General features: G+C 36.6%; 1 protein-coding gene across 1 annotated transcript in view; it reads left to right on the forward strand.

Moving 5' to 3' along the window:
* Mybbp1A (MYB binding protein 1a) overlaps nt 1-8,545 on the forward strand; it is a 33,358-nt gene extending 24,813 nt beyond the window's left edge. Inside the window, exons 15-19 of the mRNA XM_071596991.1 lie at nt 860-1,055; nt 2,530-2,776; nt 5,388-5,546; nt 7,367-7,515; nt 8,069-8,545. Of these exons, the coding sequence (XP_071453092.1) occupies nt 860-1,055; nt 2,530-2,776; nt 5,388-5,546; nt 7,367-7,515; nt 8,069-8,504 (1,187 nt within the window). The 3' untranslated portion in view covers nt 8,505-8,545. The remainder of the gene's footprint in view (nt 1-859; nt 1,056-2,529; nt 2,777-5,387; nt 5,547-7,366; nt 7,516-8,068) is intronic.
* Nucleotides 8,546-13,312: the final 4,767 nt, after the last annotated feature.

Raw genomic sequence — 13,312 nt, forward strand, 5'->3', positions numbered from 1 at the left:
CGTAACTTTAAAATAACTTGTAAATATTATTATAAATTATTATTTTATTGATCCCGAGTTTACTTAATATCCAATTATGCATAAATAGTTGCTATGCATTGAAAGTGGAGACTTTCTACAGCCCAAATGTTGGGTCAACTTGTTCAGTAATACCTATGTTATCACACTGTGATGTAAAAACATGGACTGAAAGTAACTAACTTAGCGCATATCGATCATTGTAAATACAAGCATTAAACATTTGTTAGCCGTCTCTCATACAAGTGCAATGTTAAATTATGATGGTATTTATTGAATTCAGGAAATTATTGTATATAATTCTTCCTAAAATAAACTCTCTTGGTACATGAGAACTCATTATATCGCAGCATGAATGAGTTTGTTTTAACTTAGTTGGTGATACAATAAAACTTGCCTGGATGTCATGGGAGGCATGTGAAAAACTACAAAGAGATTCATGTATTTTTTTAAATCTTCTGCATGTGCAATGCAGAGTGATGCAGTGAAAGCAGCAGGACTTAATAAATAGTATTGAGCTTAAGTTTATGTGAAACAATTGGTGGTCATTTGAATTGCAAATTCTTGAAGCTAATTGACAAGCATTTAACTACTATCATCAAGTACTTACATTCCTAATTGGCAATTGAAATGGTGAAAATAATGGTGACATGTCAATTTTGTGTGTCAATGGATTGAATTTTATTATCCTGTACTTTGGCTCATTAAGTGGAACCCAGCCGTTATCTATCTGTATCTAAGGTCCTAACGGAGAGTCATAATATTACCATTTTTCTCTCTTTATTGAGGTTTATTTGGAAATTTGAATCCGGCTATTTGTAATATTGTAATTTCTTTTCAGCTTCATCAATATACTTGGAAATGGGAAATGAAATAATGAACTCTTGTAAATTTGTTGTTAAATCTTCTCAATATTTAAGAAAAGAGAGTGAAAAAAATGTTTCCAAGAAATCAAAGAAGAGTAGGAAATCTGAAGTCGATGGTTCAGCTATTGCTGAAATCTATCGGAAGTCATTGGAGACATTCTTCACTAAAAGGTAATTTTTCCATGTATGTCTCACGTATTCCCCAAACGTGTTAGAGAGATTAACATAATACTACCTTGATCAAAAAGTTCCCGGAATAACCACCCTTTAAATCTTAGTGTCATAACTTGACATTTGCAAAAGTTACGTAGCCAAGAGTACATCAATCTCTGTGTGTGTTGGCAATTTTTTACAATTTCAGAAATGGATTTAAATTTGCAACAACGAACTTGTATTAAATTTTGCGTAAAAAACGGATTTAGTGGCGCACGGACGTTGGAAAAGTGTTTCGGCAACGATTCTCTAAAAAAAACGGTCGTTTACCAGTGGCACGAGCGGTTCAGAAGTGGTCGTGAGTCAATCGAAGATGATGAACGCAGTGGCAGACCATCGACATCGAAAGTCGGTGAAAAAATTGATAAAGTAAAAGAAATGTTGGTCAATAACCGCAAATTAACCATCAGAGAAATAGCGGAGGACTTGAACATTGCCTATGGATCCGCCCAAGACATTGTGGTTAATGATTTGGGTTTCCGTCGTGTAGCAGCAAAGTTGGTGCCAAAAGACCTCAATTTCATGCAAAAAAGAGACCGTGTTGACGTCGCAAAAGACATGATTTGCGAGGCTGAATCCGATCCCACATTCATCAAAAGGATCATTACTGGAGACGAGACGTGGGTTTATGAGTACGACACGCAATCCAGATATCAGGCAAGTGAATGGCGTTCACCAAATGAGCCGAGACCAAAAAAACCACGTCGTTTTCAGTCAAAAAAGAAGGCAATGCTGACGGTTTTCATGGATTACAACGGTGTAGTGCATCATGAATTTTTGCCAGAAGGCCAGACAGTAAACAAAGAGTATTATTTGGGCGTTATGAGACGTTTGCGTGAAGCAATTCGCCGAAAGAGACCAGAAATGTGGGCAGAAAACTCGTGGATTTTGCACCATGATAACGCACCGTCGCACAGTGCTATCATTATTCGTAATTTTTTGACGAAAAATGCAACAAATACCATCCAACAGCCACCGAATTCACCTGATTTGGCTCCCTGTGACTTCTTTCTGTTCAATCGAGTTAAAAAACCATTACGGGGAACGCGTTTTAGCAGCCGAGAGGAAGTAATGGAAAAATCGCAGGAAGCACTGATGGACATACCGAAAACCGACCGTAACTTTTGCAAATGTCAAGTTATGACACTAAGATTTAAAGGGAATATCAACAACAGATGTACCAATTTAACAAAAAAAACAGAACTCAAATCGGAACGATGGGAGCGCCACACGGTGGTTATTCCGGGAACTTTTTGATCGAGGTAGTATAATGCCATAAGTATTGGTATTTTCAAGTAATGTATTCTAGTTCAATTTTATTGTTGAAAAATGTATGTATTTTCCCACCTGTTATTAAATAGTTTTTGGAATACCAATTTCATGAGAATCCTGTATAAATATATTTCTTTTTATGAATAATTTCTGTCTTTAGAGATTGTTTGCTGCCAATCGGTATGTTCCGTCATGCTCTTCAAGTGCCATGGCCTGGCCGTCGGTGTATGCTACCCTTACTAGTCCAATATGGTTTTGACAAAGATGTAAGGCCATTCCGACGTAATCAAGCCCTCCAGTTGCTGGGAACCTTCTTTTCAAATCTTAGTTCACAGTCCAACTCAAATGAAATTAACAAAGAGGAGTTGCTTACAATAAAAGAGGAAATAAGTTCACAATCAAAACAAGTAAGTTGAATGTTAACCATAAATTTGTGAAAATAATAAATCTTACTCTGTGATGAATTCCATACACTTTAACATAAGTATATTAGGTTAATAATTGTATTCTGTATGGTAACCTTGTGTAACTTGCTGTCGTTTGGAACTTGACATTAAATAATCTAGTTCTATCTAAATTATAAACCTAATACACACCCTGTATATTACTCTACTTCACAATTTTCTTATGTTTAAATCTAAAATAGCTTTTTTATTATTGTATATACATGTATATTTTTTATTTACTAAGTAATCTACCGATTGGGGTAGGATTTGGATGGACACAACCACCAAATAAATACTTTGTTTCTCCAAACAAAACACAACCCAACATCATACTCTACAGTATGTTCCTATTCATCTCCATGTACCTTCTTCCTCCCTTCATCCCGTCCAGCATCCCTATCCTATTCCTTCCCTTTCCTCGTTTGCCTAACATTCTCCGCTCTGTTAGTCTTCAACATTCCATTGCCGATCAATATGCTTTTCATCCATTTTGCCGGCCTCCTTATAATTTCTCCTAACAATCCCCTCTCCTCCCCCACCATATCTATCACTTCCTCTTTTGTTTTCCTTTCGGTCCATTTAGCCTTTTCCACACCCACATTTCAGAAGCCTCCAAGCTACTTCTATCCTTCTGCTTCAGTGACAAAGTTTCCACACCCATCATAAATACCCTCCATATTATAGTTTTGACAAGCCTTTTTGTAGCATCCTTGCTCAACATCCCTGTCATCTACTCCCTCCTTGTGAAAGCCTCCTTGCCTAGTGCAATTCTTCTCTATGTTGCTAATAATTCGACAATTTTGGTCCAAAACACTTTGACATGGGTAAACTTCCCCTGCTCTAGTTTGTGCCCTCCTATTTCAATGTTAACGTTGGCCTTTCTTTTTCTGGAAAATGGTATAAACTATGTTTTATTTATATCGGTTCTCATACCTGTCGCCTTTTCATACCTTCTCATACCTTTACACCATCCATTGCACTCAATTTCCAATTCACTCAGCAATGCTTGCAACCCCTTGGCTGACTGGCAAACTAAAGCTTGGTCATCAGCAAACCTAACTGATTTTACGAATTCCCTGCCCACTTTCATTCCTACCTCCAGTTCTTCCCATGGCTCTTCAATCATTTCTTCCGCATATACGTTGAACGGCAATGGTGATAATGGGCATCCCTGCCTAACACCTCTTCCTAACACTACTCATCCGGACTCCCTGTTCCCCACTTGCACCTGAGCAGTCTACGACATTTACAGGTTGCAGATTAGCCTTCTGTCCCTCCAATCTATTCCTATTTTCTTCTTCCCCAATTGACTCTATCAAATGCCTTTTCGAAATCTATGAAACAGGCAGATACATCCTGATTGTATTCTATATTCCTCTCGATTAGTGATCTCATTATGGCTTACAGATCTCAATGGCATCGTGTGTGCCTCTCCCCTTCCCAAACCCAAACTGATCATCCCCTAGGTTTTGCCCAGCCCATGCCCATTTGCCCATCAGGTATCTCCCCATTTTCATAGCATCTGAGTCGGTTCATTATTTACCCCCCTCATTTTTCCAGCATTTAACTTTTGGAGGGCATGCTCAAATTCCCTCTTTGTGCTTGGGGGCCCACATTCTGTTCCTACTTTTTCTCTACTTTCACTATTATTTTCTCTTAAAGCTCATACATATCATCATGGTATAGCTCCTCCCACGTGTTCTTTCCATCGTTCACACTCATCTTCATTATCGTCTAACAACCTCCCCCTCTTTGTTATTAATAACTGTTGACCTTATTCTTGGTTGATAATGCAGAGCTTTGATTTTCCAATAGGCTAGATCGTGTTTCTTGCTTGGATATTTTCTTTCATTTCCTTCACCCATAGATTTGTCCACCTCTCCTTTTCTTCTCGTCTGTTATCTTATTCTTTACTCTCCTTTATTCTTCCATATCCTTCTTTGCTCTAAGCTTATTTCTCTTCTCAATTCGGTTTAAAATTTCCTCTGTCATCCAAGGTTTCCAAGCTTCAAGTTTCTTCCTACCCAGGACTTTATTCGCCACTTCCAATATTCCATTTCATTTCATTCCCCTTTACTCTTTCTTTTCATTTCTCTGCTATTTTATTTGACTTCTCCCTAAACTTCCTTCTTGTTTCTTCTTCCTTCAGTTTTTCCAGTGGCTATTTATTCTTATCTACTCTTCTAATGTTTCTGAGCTTTTGGTTGCTCTTTGCCGTAACTTATTTATGATCACTATCAACATCCGGGCCTGGGTAACTGTGGCTGGATTTTATTTGATTCCTGAACTATTGTTTAACGATGGCGTAATCAATCTGATACCTTTTAATTTTTCCTGGTTCTTCCCAAGTGTACCTTCTTCTCAACGGTTCGTCAAACAATGTATTTATGATGACCATGTTGTGTTGATCACAGAAGTCGTACAATATAAGTGCAACTACATATTTTTGAATATATGAAACCGCACCATTTCTTGTGTAACTTAGATGTACTTAAAATATTTAAATCAACTGAAATGTACTTATTATATTTATCTTACACTATTTCATGTTCTTTCTTTGAAATTATTTTAGTTCATGGAGAGTATTGTGGAAAATAAAGATGCTTCCAAATTGGGCAAGAATTGCCTTGCTGGTTTGATGTCCTTACTGCAAGCTATCAAGTCCTGTGAACAGCAGCACAGTAAAGTTAAAAGTAGTGAAGAGGCTGGAGAGGAAGCCCCCATGGATTCTGTAAGTATTGGATACATCTCAGTGAAACCAATCATAGCCGTAGTTTAGGAAATCCAGGAAGAGAGGGATGTGCCCACGCAAAATGTTGCTGCTACTGGCTGGAGTATGCTTGAAGAATTAATAAATCGGGCAATAAAATACTCGAAACAGTGTATACTGCCTGGAAAATGCATACTAATCGTGTTTGATTTGCCCACTGATTTGTTTTTAGGTACAAATATGAGACACGCCAAGAAAATACATATCCATACATACACAATTTTTGTTGTATAAATTCATCAACGGAGAAGAAAATATATCTTTTTTAAAATTAAGCTGATATTTAAACAGACATTGATTTATATTTTTTTAATTTCACCCAGTAGTCTGTTATGAGCATAAAAACCATATGTTAAAGTCCAAGTGCAGCATTTCTGGTTTTAATCTAAGTTGGGTGGGAGTTTGTAGCACTCCTGGCATTTTAACAATAATAACTGTCTTTGCTGTAATAGCTGCAAATATTGAGCATTGCTCGGATGATTGCAGCACATACTTGTACATATGCACACTGAAGAGGCTGGATTCATTTGCTAAGTTTTTGAAAAGGTGGTTGGTTACAGGATGCATAGCTCATGTGTCGAATAAATCTCATTCTTTTTCTATTTTAAATATACATGCCTTTAGTAAAGAACCCCCAAAAAATAGTGTATATTAATAATACATTTTATTTGTCCTGCAATGAAGTTGTTACAACTGTTACACTTGATGTAAGATGCACCTGGGGAAAGTAACAAAATACATGCTTTGGATACATGACACATATCAGGCATTTTAAAGAAATTCAGCAATTGAAAAAAACATTTTTATTTTTAAGAATCTAAGTAGATTGACTTTAAATGCAGCCACACTTTCTTGGGTCGTAATCTGAGCTGGAAGTTTTATTATAAAGTTCAAGGCCTAAAAAATTTGTGCCAGCACCTGCATTTTTTATACGTGCATGTAAAACGTGCAGCTGCTCATTCTGCCTTGTAGGATATTTATGAATATCACAATTTTTCACTTACTTTTTGTATATTACATGAGAGAAATCTAGATTTCTTAAAACAATGCTGAAATGTGGAAAGTATATTACATGTTTTCAAAGTATGACACAAGGTGATTACGAAAAACAATTTCAAAAACTTTGCTGAATTTATTTAGTGAAGAAATTGGTTAGTAAGAGCTCATTGTTTGTCACCTTTATCCTTATAAAGAGATAGGACTTTGGCTACTTTGAGAGGAGAAGTAAACTCACCAGGCCTGTGGGATTCGTTATTTAAGAAATGTAAAGGGAGCCTAACTTTGTTCTAAAAGTTTTTAATGAATTAGGTTGGTGTGGCATCCAGACCAGAGGTGAACTTGTTAATTAATTTTTGGATGATGTTCTTAAATTCAGTGCAGGAATACAGAAATAATGAATTCCTTGTTTGTGAAGTTGGAGGTTATTTATTAGTACTGGAATGTATAGATGCTTGTTGGAGGAGATAAAAGTCATTCAATGCAGAAGCCATTTGGAAACAGTCAGCAATGGTATTTCCATTCATATCTATTACTTTGAGATGAGATTTAAAATTCTTGGAATATTTTGTTTCATTCATTATTTTCTATATTTCTTTAATTTTTTTGGCTGCCTTCAAAATTCTGTGATTGTTCATCGTATTGATATATTTTATTACATGTATGTTCTCTTGTCTCTGCCACTATAAATTGACATTACTGCCATACTTGTATGTGGACCAATTTTTTATAAAAATGTTTGTGACATTTATTCACTTTTTATATTGTTATTTTGTTTTGTTTAGGGCATTGTTCTTGAAGGCATGGACTGGGATGGACTAGGTGTCCTGTTGTCTGCCTTGTATTCTGCTCAAATGAAATTTATCAGCCTTGAAGGGAAGAAAACTTTTAGGAAGTTACTCAACTCGCTTGGTCTTGGAGAGGTTATTGCAAGGTTAGTAGCATAAGTGTGGAAGACTTATCTTTGATTGTATGCACATAACTAGTTAACTTTGAATGAAAATATCTATTTAGTTGTGGTATTTTTTGAAATTATGTTTTTTTGCTTATTTACTTCAAAATTTAAACCTTATCTCTCAACATTTTCCAATGGAATTGTATAATGTATTTTTTAATGAGATATAGTGAAATAATTTTAAGTATGTAAATTTATGATTGCCTTAGTTAAATTGATTCCTTCTCATGCTCATCACACAAAAATGGCCGAATATCATTCTGGGCACTTTTCCGCATGGCATTTTGCACTCTGGCGTGTGAGATGGTGCATTCACAAATAAAAATCCACTTCGCAAATCTTTTAAGTATTCTATGGAATATATTCAAAACTGCAATTACTCAAATTGGCCCTTAAATGAAAATGCTGAATTCATAGTAGATATTGTGATTAATGGTTGCTGTTTGAAAATGCTCTTATTCTCTCATAAATAGTGCTCAAATATTTATATTTTTTCTTTTTGCCTTGAATTTACTTTGCTCAATTATTTCAGGCATCAAGCGGAGAAATCCAAGAAGGCTCAGGAGGCTAAAGCCAGCAAGGAGGTAAAAGAAAATGGAGAAGGGGGCTCTGACAGCGAAGAGGGCGAAGAAAGCGGCGATGAGAAAAGTGAAGAGCTCCAAATGAAGGTATCAAAAGAGGAAAAGGAGAAGGAGAAGAGAGAGAAGAAGAAGAAGCGCAAGAAATCGAGTAAGATTGAGTCTCGTAAACAGAAGAAGGAGGCCAAGGAGTTCCGAATGCAGGAATTTTCCAAAGGACTTGAGGGGAGTTCTTTTGCTGGCATGAGTGCAATGCCTGCAAGTGTGGAAGATGAATACGATGGTGCTAAGGACAATTCATTGGTAGAGGAGAAGAGTGTGAATAAGGGTAAAAAGAGGAAAAGTGACTCGCCTGCTAAGAAAGCCAAAAGGGTCAAGGCTCAAGATTAATAACTTACTTGTAATGAAAAAATTTTATTAAATTGACTGTTCTTAAAGGTTGTTTTACTGAAGAATTCCACTTTTATCTGTCCAATTAATATTGTGTGTAATAGTAATATTTGTTGCCTCCTATTCCCCATGTACAACTTATGATATGACATACATACTAACCATATCATACTTACTCAGACAGCAAAATATAATGGAAGATTTAGAAAGTTTTTGAGCTCCATGATAGTAGTGTACATCTTCTTGGTCCAAAGATAATAAAAATGAACTTAAGGTGCTGTTTTGAGTTTGCAAAGATAGTGTAGTCCATATATGAAATGGTTCTTTTGATCATCTACGTATGTTTGATATTGCTTAATGCCCCCTAAAGTTATCATCACACTACTCTCCATCATCTTCTGGATATTTATTTTACATCATAGGCACTGCTTTTATCCGATTTGTTACATATAATGTGTGGAATACACATTCTTCTTCAATTAATTGCAGATAGGTTTCATATATTACTTCAATTAAGGAGCATTTGCTTCGAAAAAACTAACTGCATTTATGTAGGAGAGTCCACGTAGGGAAATCAACCTACTTCAATTTAAAAAAGCATTGGCTTGTTGGAAATGGAGATATACAGGGTATCAAGCTGTTAAAAAGATCTTGCTTGGGGCCATAAGGCTAAATTTATTTCAGAATCTATTTTTCTGTATTCATAAAACAAAGCAGATTATTATACATCTGTCAAGAGTGGTGAAGTGAATGGTAATATTCATTCAGTTCATGTGTTATCAATACAATATGAGGTTCCATGAGGAATTTGGCTAAGATCCTCCCTACCATGGAATTGGTGAGTCATTTAAAACATTAATTTACAATGAAGCCTCAATTTTATGATATTGAAGAGATTAATGTAAATTTGATGTTTTTACTGCAATAATTAACATTGAGGCCAAACCCGAGCATAAAAATATTTTATAAAAATCGGGGAATACTACCTTGATCAAAAATTTCCCGGAATTTATTCAGAAAATTAAAAATACAAGTTTATTCATCTAAATCTATATTGTCCCCTTCAAAGTAATCCCCATCGACTGCAACACACTTATGCCAGCGCTTGATCCAATCCTCGAAACATTTTTTATATTCGGTTTTCGGTATGTCCATCAGTGCTTCCTGCGATTTTTCCATTAATTCCTCTCGGCTGCTAAAACGCGTTCCCCGTAATGGTTTTTTAACTCGATTGAACAGAAAGAAGTCACAGGGAGCCAAATCAGGTGAATTCGGTGGCTGTTGGATGGTATTTGTTGCATTTTTCGTCAAAAAATTACGAATAATGATAGCACTGTGCGACGGTGCGTTATCATGGTGCAAAATCCACGAGTTTTCTGCCCACATTTCTGGTCTCTTTCGGCGAATTGCTTCACGCAAACGTCTCATAACGCCCAAATAATACTCTTTGTTTACTGTCTGGCCTTCTGGCAAAAATTCATGATGCACTACACCGTTGTAATCCATGAAAACCGTCAGCATTGCCTTCTTTTTTGACTGAAAACGACGTGGTTTTTTTGGTCTCGGCTCATTTGGTGAACGCCATTCACTTGCCTGATGTCTGGATTGCGTGTCGTACTCATAAACCCACGTCTCGTCTCCAGTAATGATCCTTTTGATGAATGTGGGATCGGATTCAGCCTCGCAAATCATGTCTTTTGCGACGTCAACACGGTCTCTTTTTTGCATGAAATTGAGGTCTTTTGGCACCAACTTTGCTGCTACACGACGGAAACCCAAATCATTAACCACAATGTCTTGGGCGGATCCATAGGCAATGTTCAAGTCCTCCGCTATTTCTCTGATGGTTAATTTGCGGTTATTGACCAACATTTCTTTTACTTTATCAATTTTTTCACCGACTTTCGATGTCGATGGTCTGCCACTGCGTTCATCATCTTCGATTGACTCACGACCACTTCTGAACCGCTCGTGCCACTGGTAAACGACCGTTTTTTTTAGAGAATCGTTGCCGAAACACTTTTCCAACATTTCCAACGTCCGTGCGCCACTAAATCCGTTTTTTACGCAAAATTTAATACAAGTTCGTTGTTGCAAATTTAAATCCATTTCTGCAATTGTAAAAAATCGCCAACACACACAGAGATAGATGTACTCTTGGCTACGTAACTTTTGCAAATGTCAAGTTATGACACTAAGATTTAAAGGGAATATCAACAACAGATGTACCAATTTAACAAAAAAAACAGAACTCAAATCGGAACGATGGGAGCGCCACACGGTGGTTATTCCGGGAACTTTTTGATCAAGGTAGTATAGGTAAAATTTGGTTCATAACTGGCTCAGTATCTCACTATCAACTATAGCTAGCCAGATTCAAATGAGGAATTTGCATTTTGGCAGTGTTGAAGTCATGCACTTATTTTTATTTGCATTATCAAGGATAAGCTTACCGAATCTCAAATTTAGATCCTAGAGTTATGGTTATGTTGAATTAAGTTTGGCAAGTAAAAATTTATATTTATCATCATCATTGTTGGTTGTGAAATCCCGAGATTGGTGGACTGCAGCCCTCCATCCTACCCTATCTGATGCTAATTGGCTGACTTCCTGGTATTGTTTGCAATATGCTTCTTCTTTATTTGTCCAATGTATTTATCTCTTCCTCTTGGGACTTATCCCTCTATTTTTCCTTCTATTATATTCTTCACGAATCCATCGTGCCTCAGGGTGTGGCCAAGCCATCTGGTTCTTTTCTCTATGCTGTTCCATTAGGTCCGTTCTTTGTCCATCCTTCTGTATACTTCTTCATTTCTTATTTTATCCATCCATTTGATCTTAAGCATCCTCCTCCAGTACCAGGTTTCGAAGGCTTCTAGTCTTTTCTGGTCTACTCTTCCAATAGTCCATGCTTCTGATCCATGGAGTGCCACGTTCCGTACAAATGTTTTCACTTATTGTTTCCTCGTCTGTAGTTCAATCTTCTTTGAATACAGCAGTTGTCTTTTTATTGTGAATGCTCTCTTAGCTTGACCTATTCTTCGCGTGATGTCTGTAGTACTTCTTCCGTTCCATGTGATGGTACTTCCGAGATAGGTGAAGGAATCCACTGGCTCTATTTTTTTTCCTTTCAGTGTGACTACTGTATTCCGCTTCCCTCTTCCCCACTCTAGGATTTTAGTCTTCGTCTTGTTTATGTTCATGTTGTATCTTTGTACAACTTGATCCAATACGAGTGACCTTAGAAGATCCTGGTTTTCTGCTATCATTGCAATATCATCGGCAAAGCGTAGCATGTTTATCTCTTCTCCATTGATCCTAATTCTGTTTAATCTGATGCCTTGTGCTTCTCTTATTGCCTCCTCCAGGTACATGTTGAACAATGGAGGTGAGAGTTTTGCATCCTTGTCTAACTCCTTTGTTAATTTTAGCCTCTATATGGGTTCCATCTCATCATTCGCATTGTGGCTACTTGCTTCTTTTATAGCTGATGGATTATTCTTCTGTCGTTGTAATCTATTCCAAGTTTTTCCCGCAGTGCAAACATCTTGTTCCATTCCACAATGTCAAAGGCTTTCTCCAAGTCCACGAATGCCACATACAGTTGCTTGTTCACATGTATTATTTTCTCTATCATGATTCTCATGATTCATGACTGAGTATGGGTTCCTCTAAATCTTCAATTTTCCTTTCCATCCTTCAACTTATTATTCGCATAAGTATTTTTGATGCATGTGACATAAGACTCAAGGTTCGGTGTCCCTCGTATTTCTCTGTCCTCGTCTTATTTGGTATCGCGATCATCATACTCCTTTGAAAGTCTACAGGAAGTCTTCCGTCTTTGTGGCTATTTTTGATTATTCCATACAGATTTTCTTTGTTTCAGAGTGCCTTGATGATGTCTCCGACGATATTGTCTTCTCCAGGAGCTTTGTTTTTCTTTAGAACTTTTACTGCTCTATCGAATTTGCTCCTCTATATGTATGGGCCCTGGTTTTCGTCATCCGTTTCACTCTCGTCCTTCATTAGGTTTTCTTCCAGCGGCCTCGGACTTTGGCAGAGTTCTTCCATGTATTGCTTCCATCTATTTCCAATATCCTCACCTTCTATCAGTATATTCCTGTTTACATTCCTGATGTTGTTGCTTTTCATTTTTTCTCCAAAATGTTACTTCACCAGTATCTTCCTTCTTTAACTCATTTTTACACTAGTCTATATAAAAGAAGGGGGACATTTTTGGGATATTACCATCAAAGCTGTTGATTTTTTTTATTGCTATCCTACTTGGTCTTCAGAGTTCAAAATAGGGCCAGAAAAGACTAGATTCTTGCCCTAGGAATCTACTTGTTGAGTTTGGTACATCCATTGCAGCAAATGATACCAAAGATGTGTTGAAAGAAAACTCATTTTCATCAGCTGCATGATTTCTGCTAGTGGTAACCACTCGCAAACATTGATGAAGAATCCCCAAGTAAATTCTTTTTTACTATTATAAACCCACTGAAGCTAGTTATTAAGAAAATTTATTTTTAGGTTAGTCAGCATTTTTAGTTCCAAGGTTCAACTTATTCTGCATTTTCTTAACTGTATAATATTGGTATGTATTGGTGCTGGAGACAAATTAAGTTTATGGGTTGAGGTAACATTTTTGGTGCCAGCAATTAAAAAAATACTTATGTAATAAAATAGCCACTTGAGTTATTTTTTCACACTTAAAGAATTGTATAAAATACTTAAAAGGTATCATATTTAAAAAAAGCCTGCCTCATCAAAAGTAATTACAAAAAAAGAAGCTGTTTTATAAGTTT

The sequence above is a fragment of the Hetaerina americana genome, unplaced genomic scaffold (assembly GCF_022747635.1).
Source record: "Hetaerina americana unplaced genomic scaffold, ioHetAmer1.1.p SCAF_8, whole genome shotgun sequence".
NCBI lineage: Eukaryota > Metazoa > Arthropoda > Insecta > Odonata > Calopterygidae > Hetaerina > Hetaerina americana.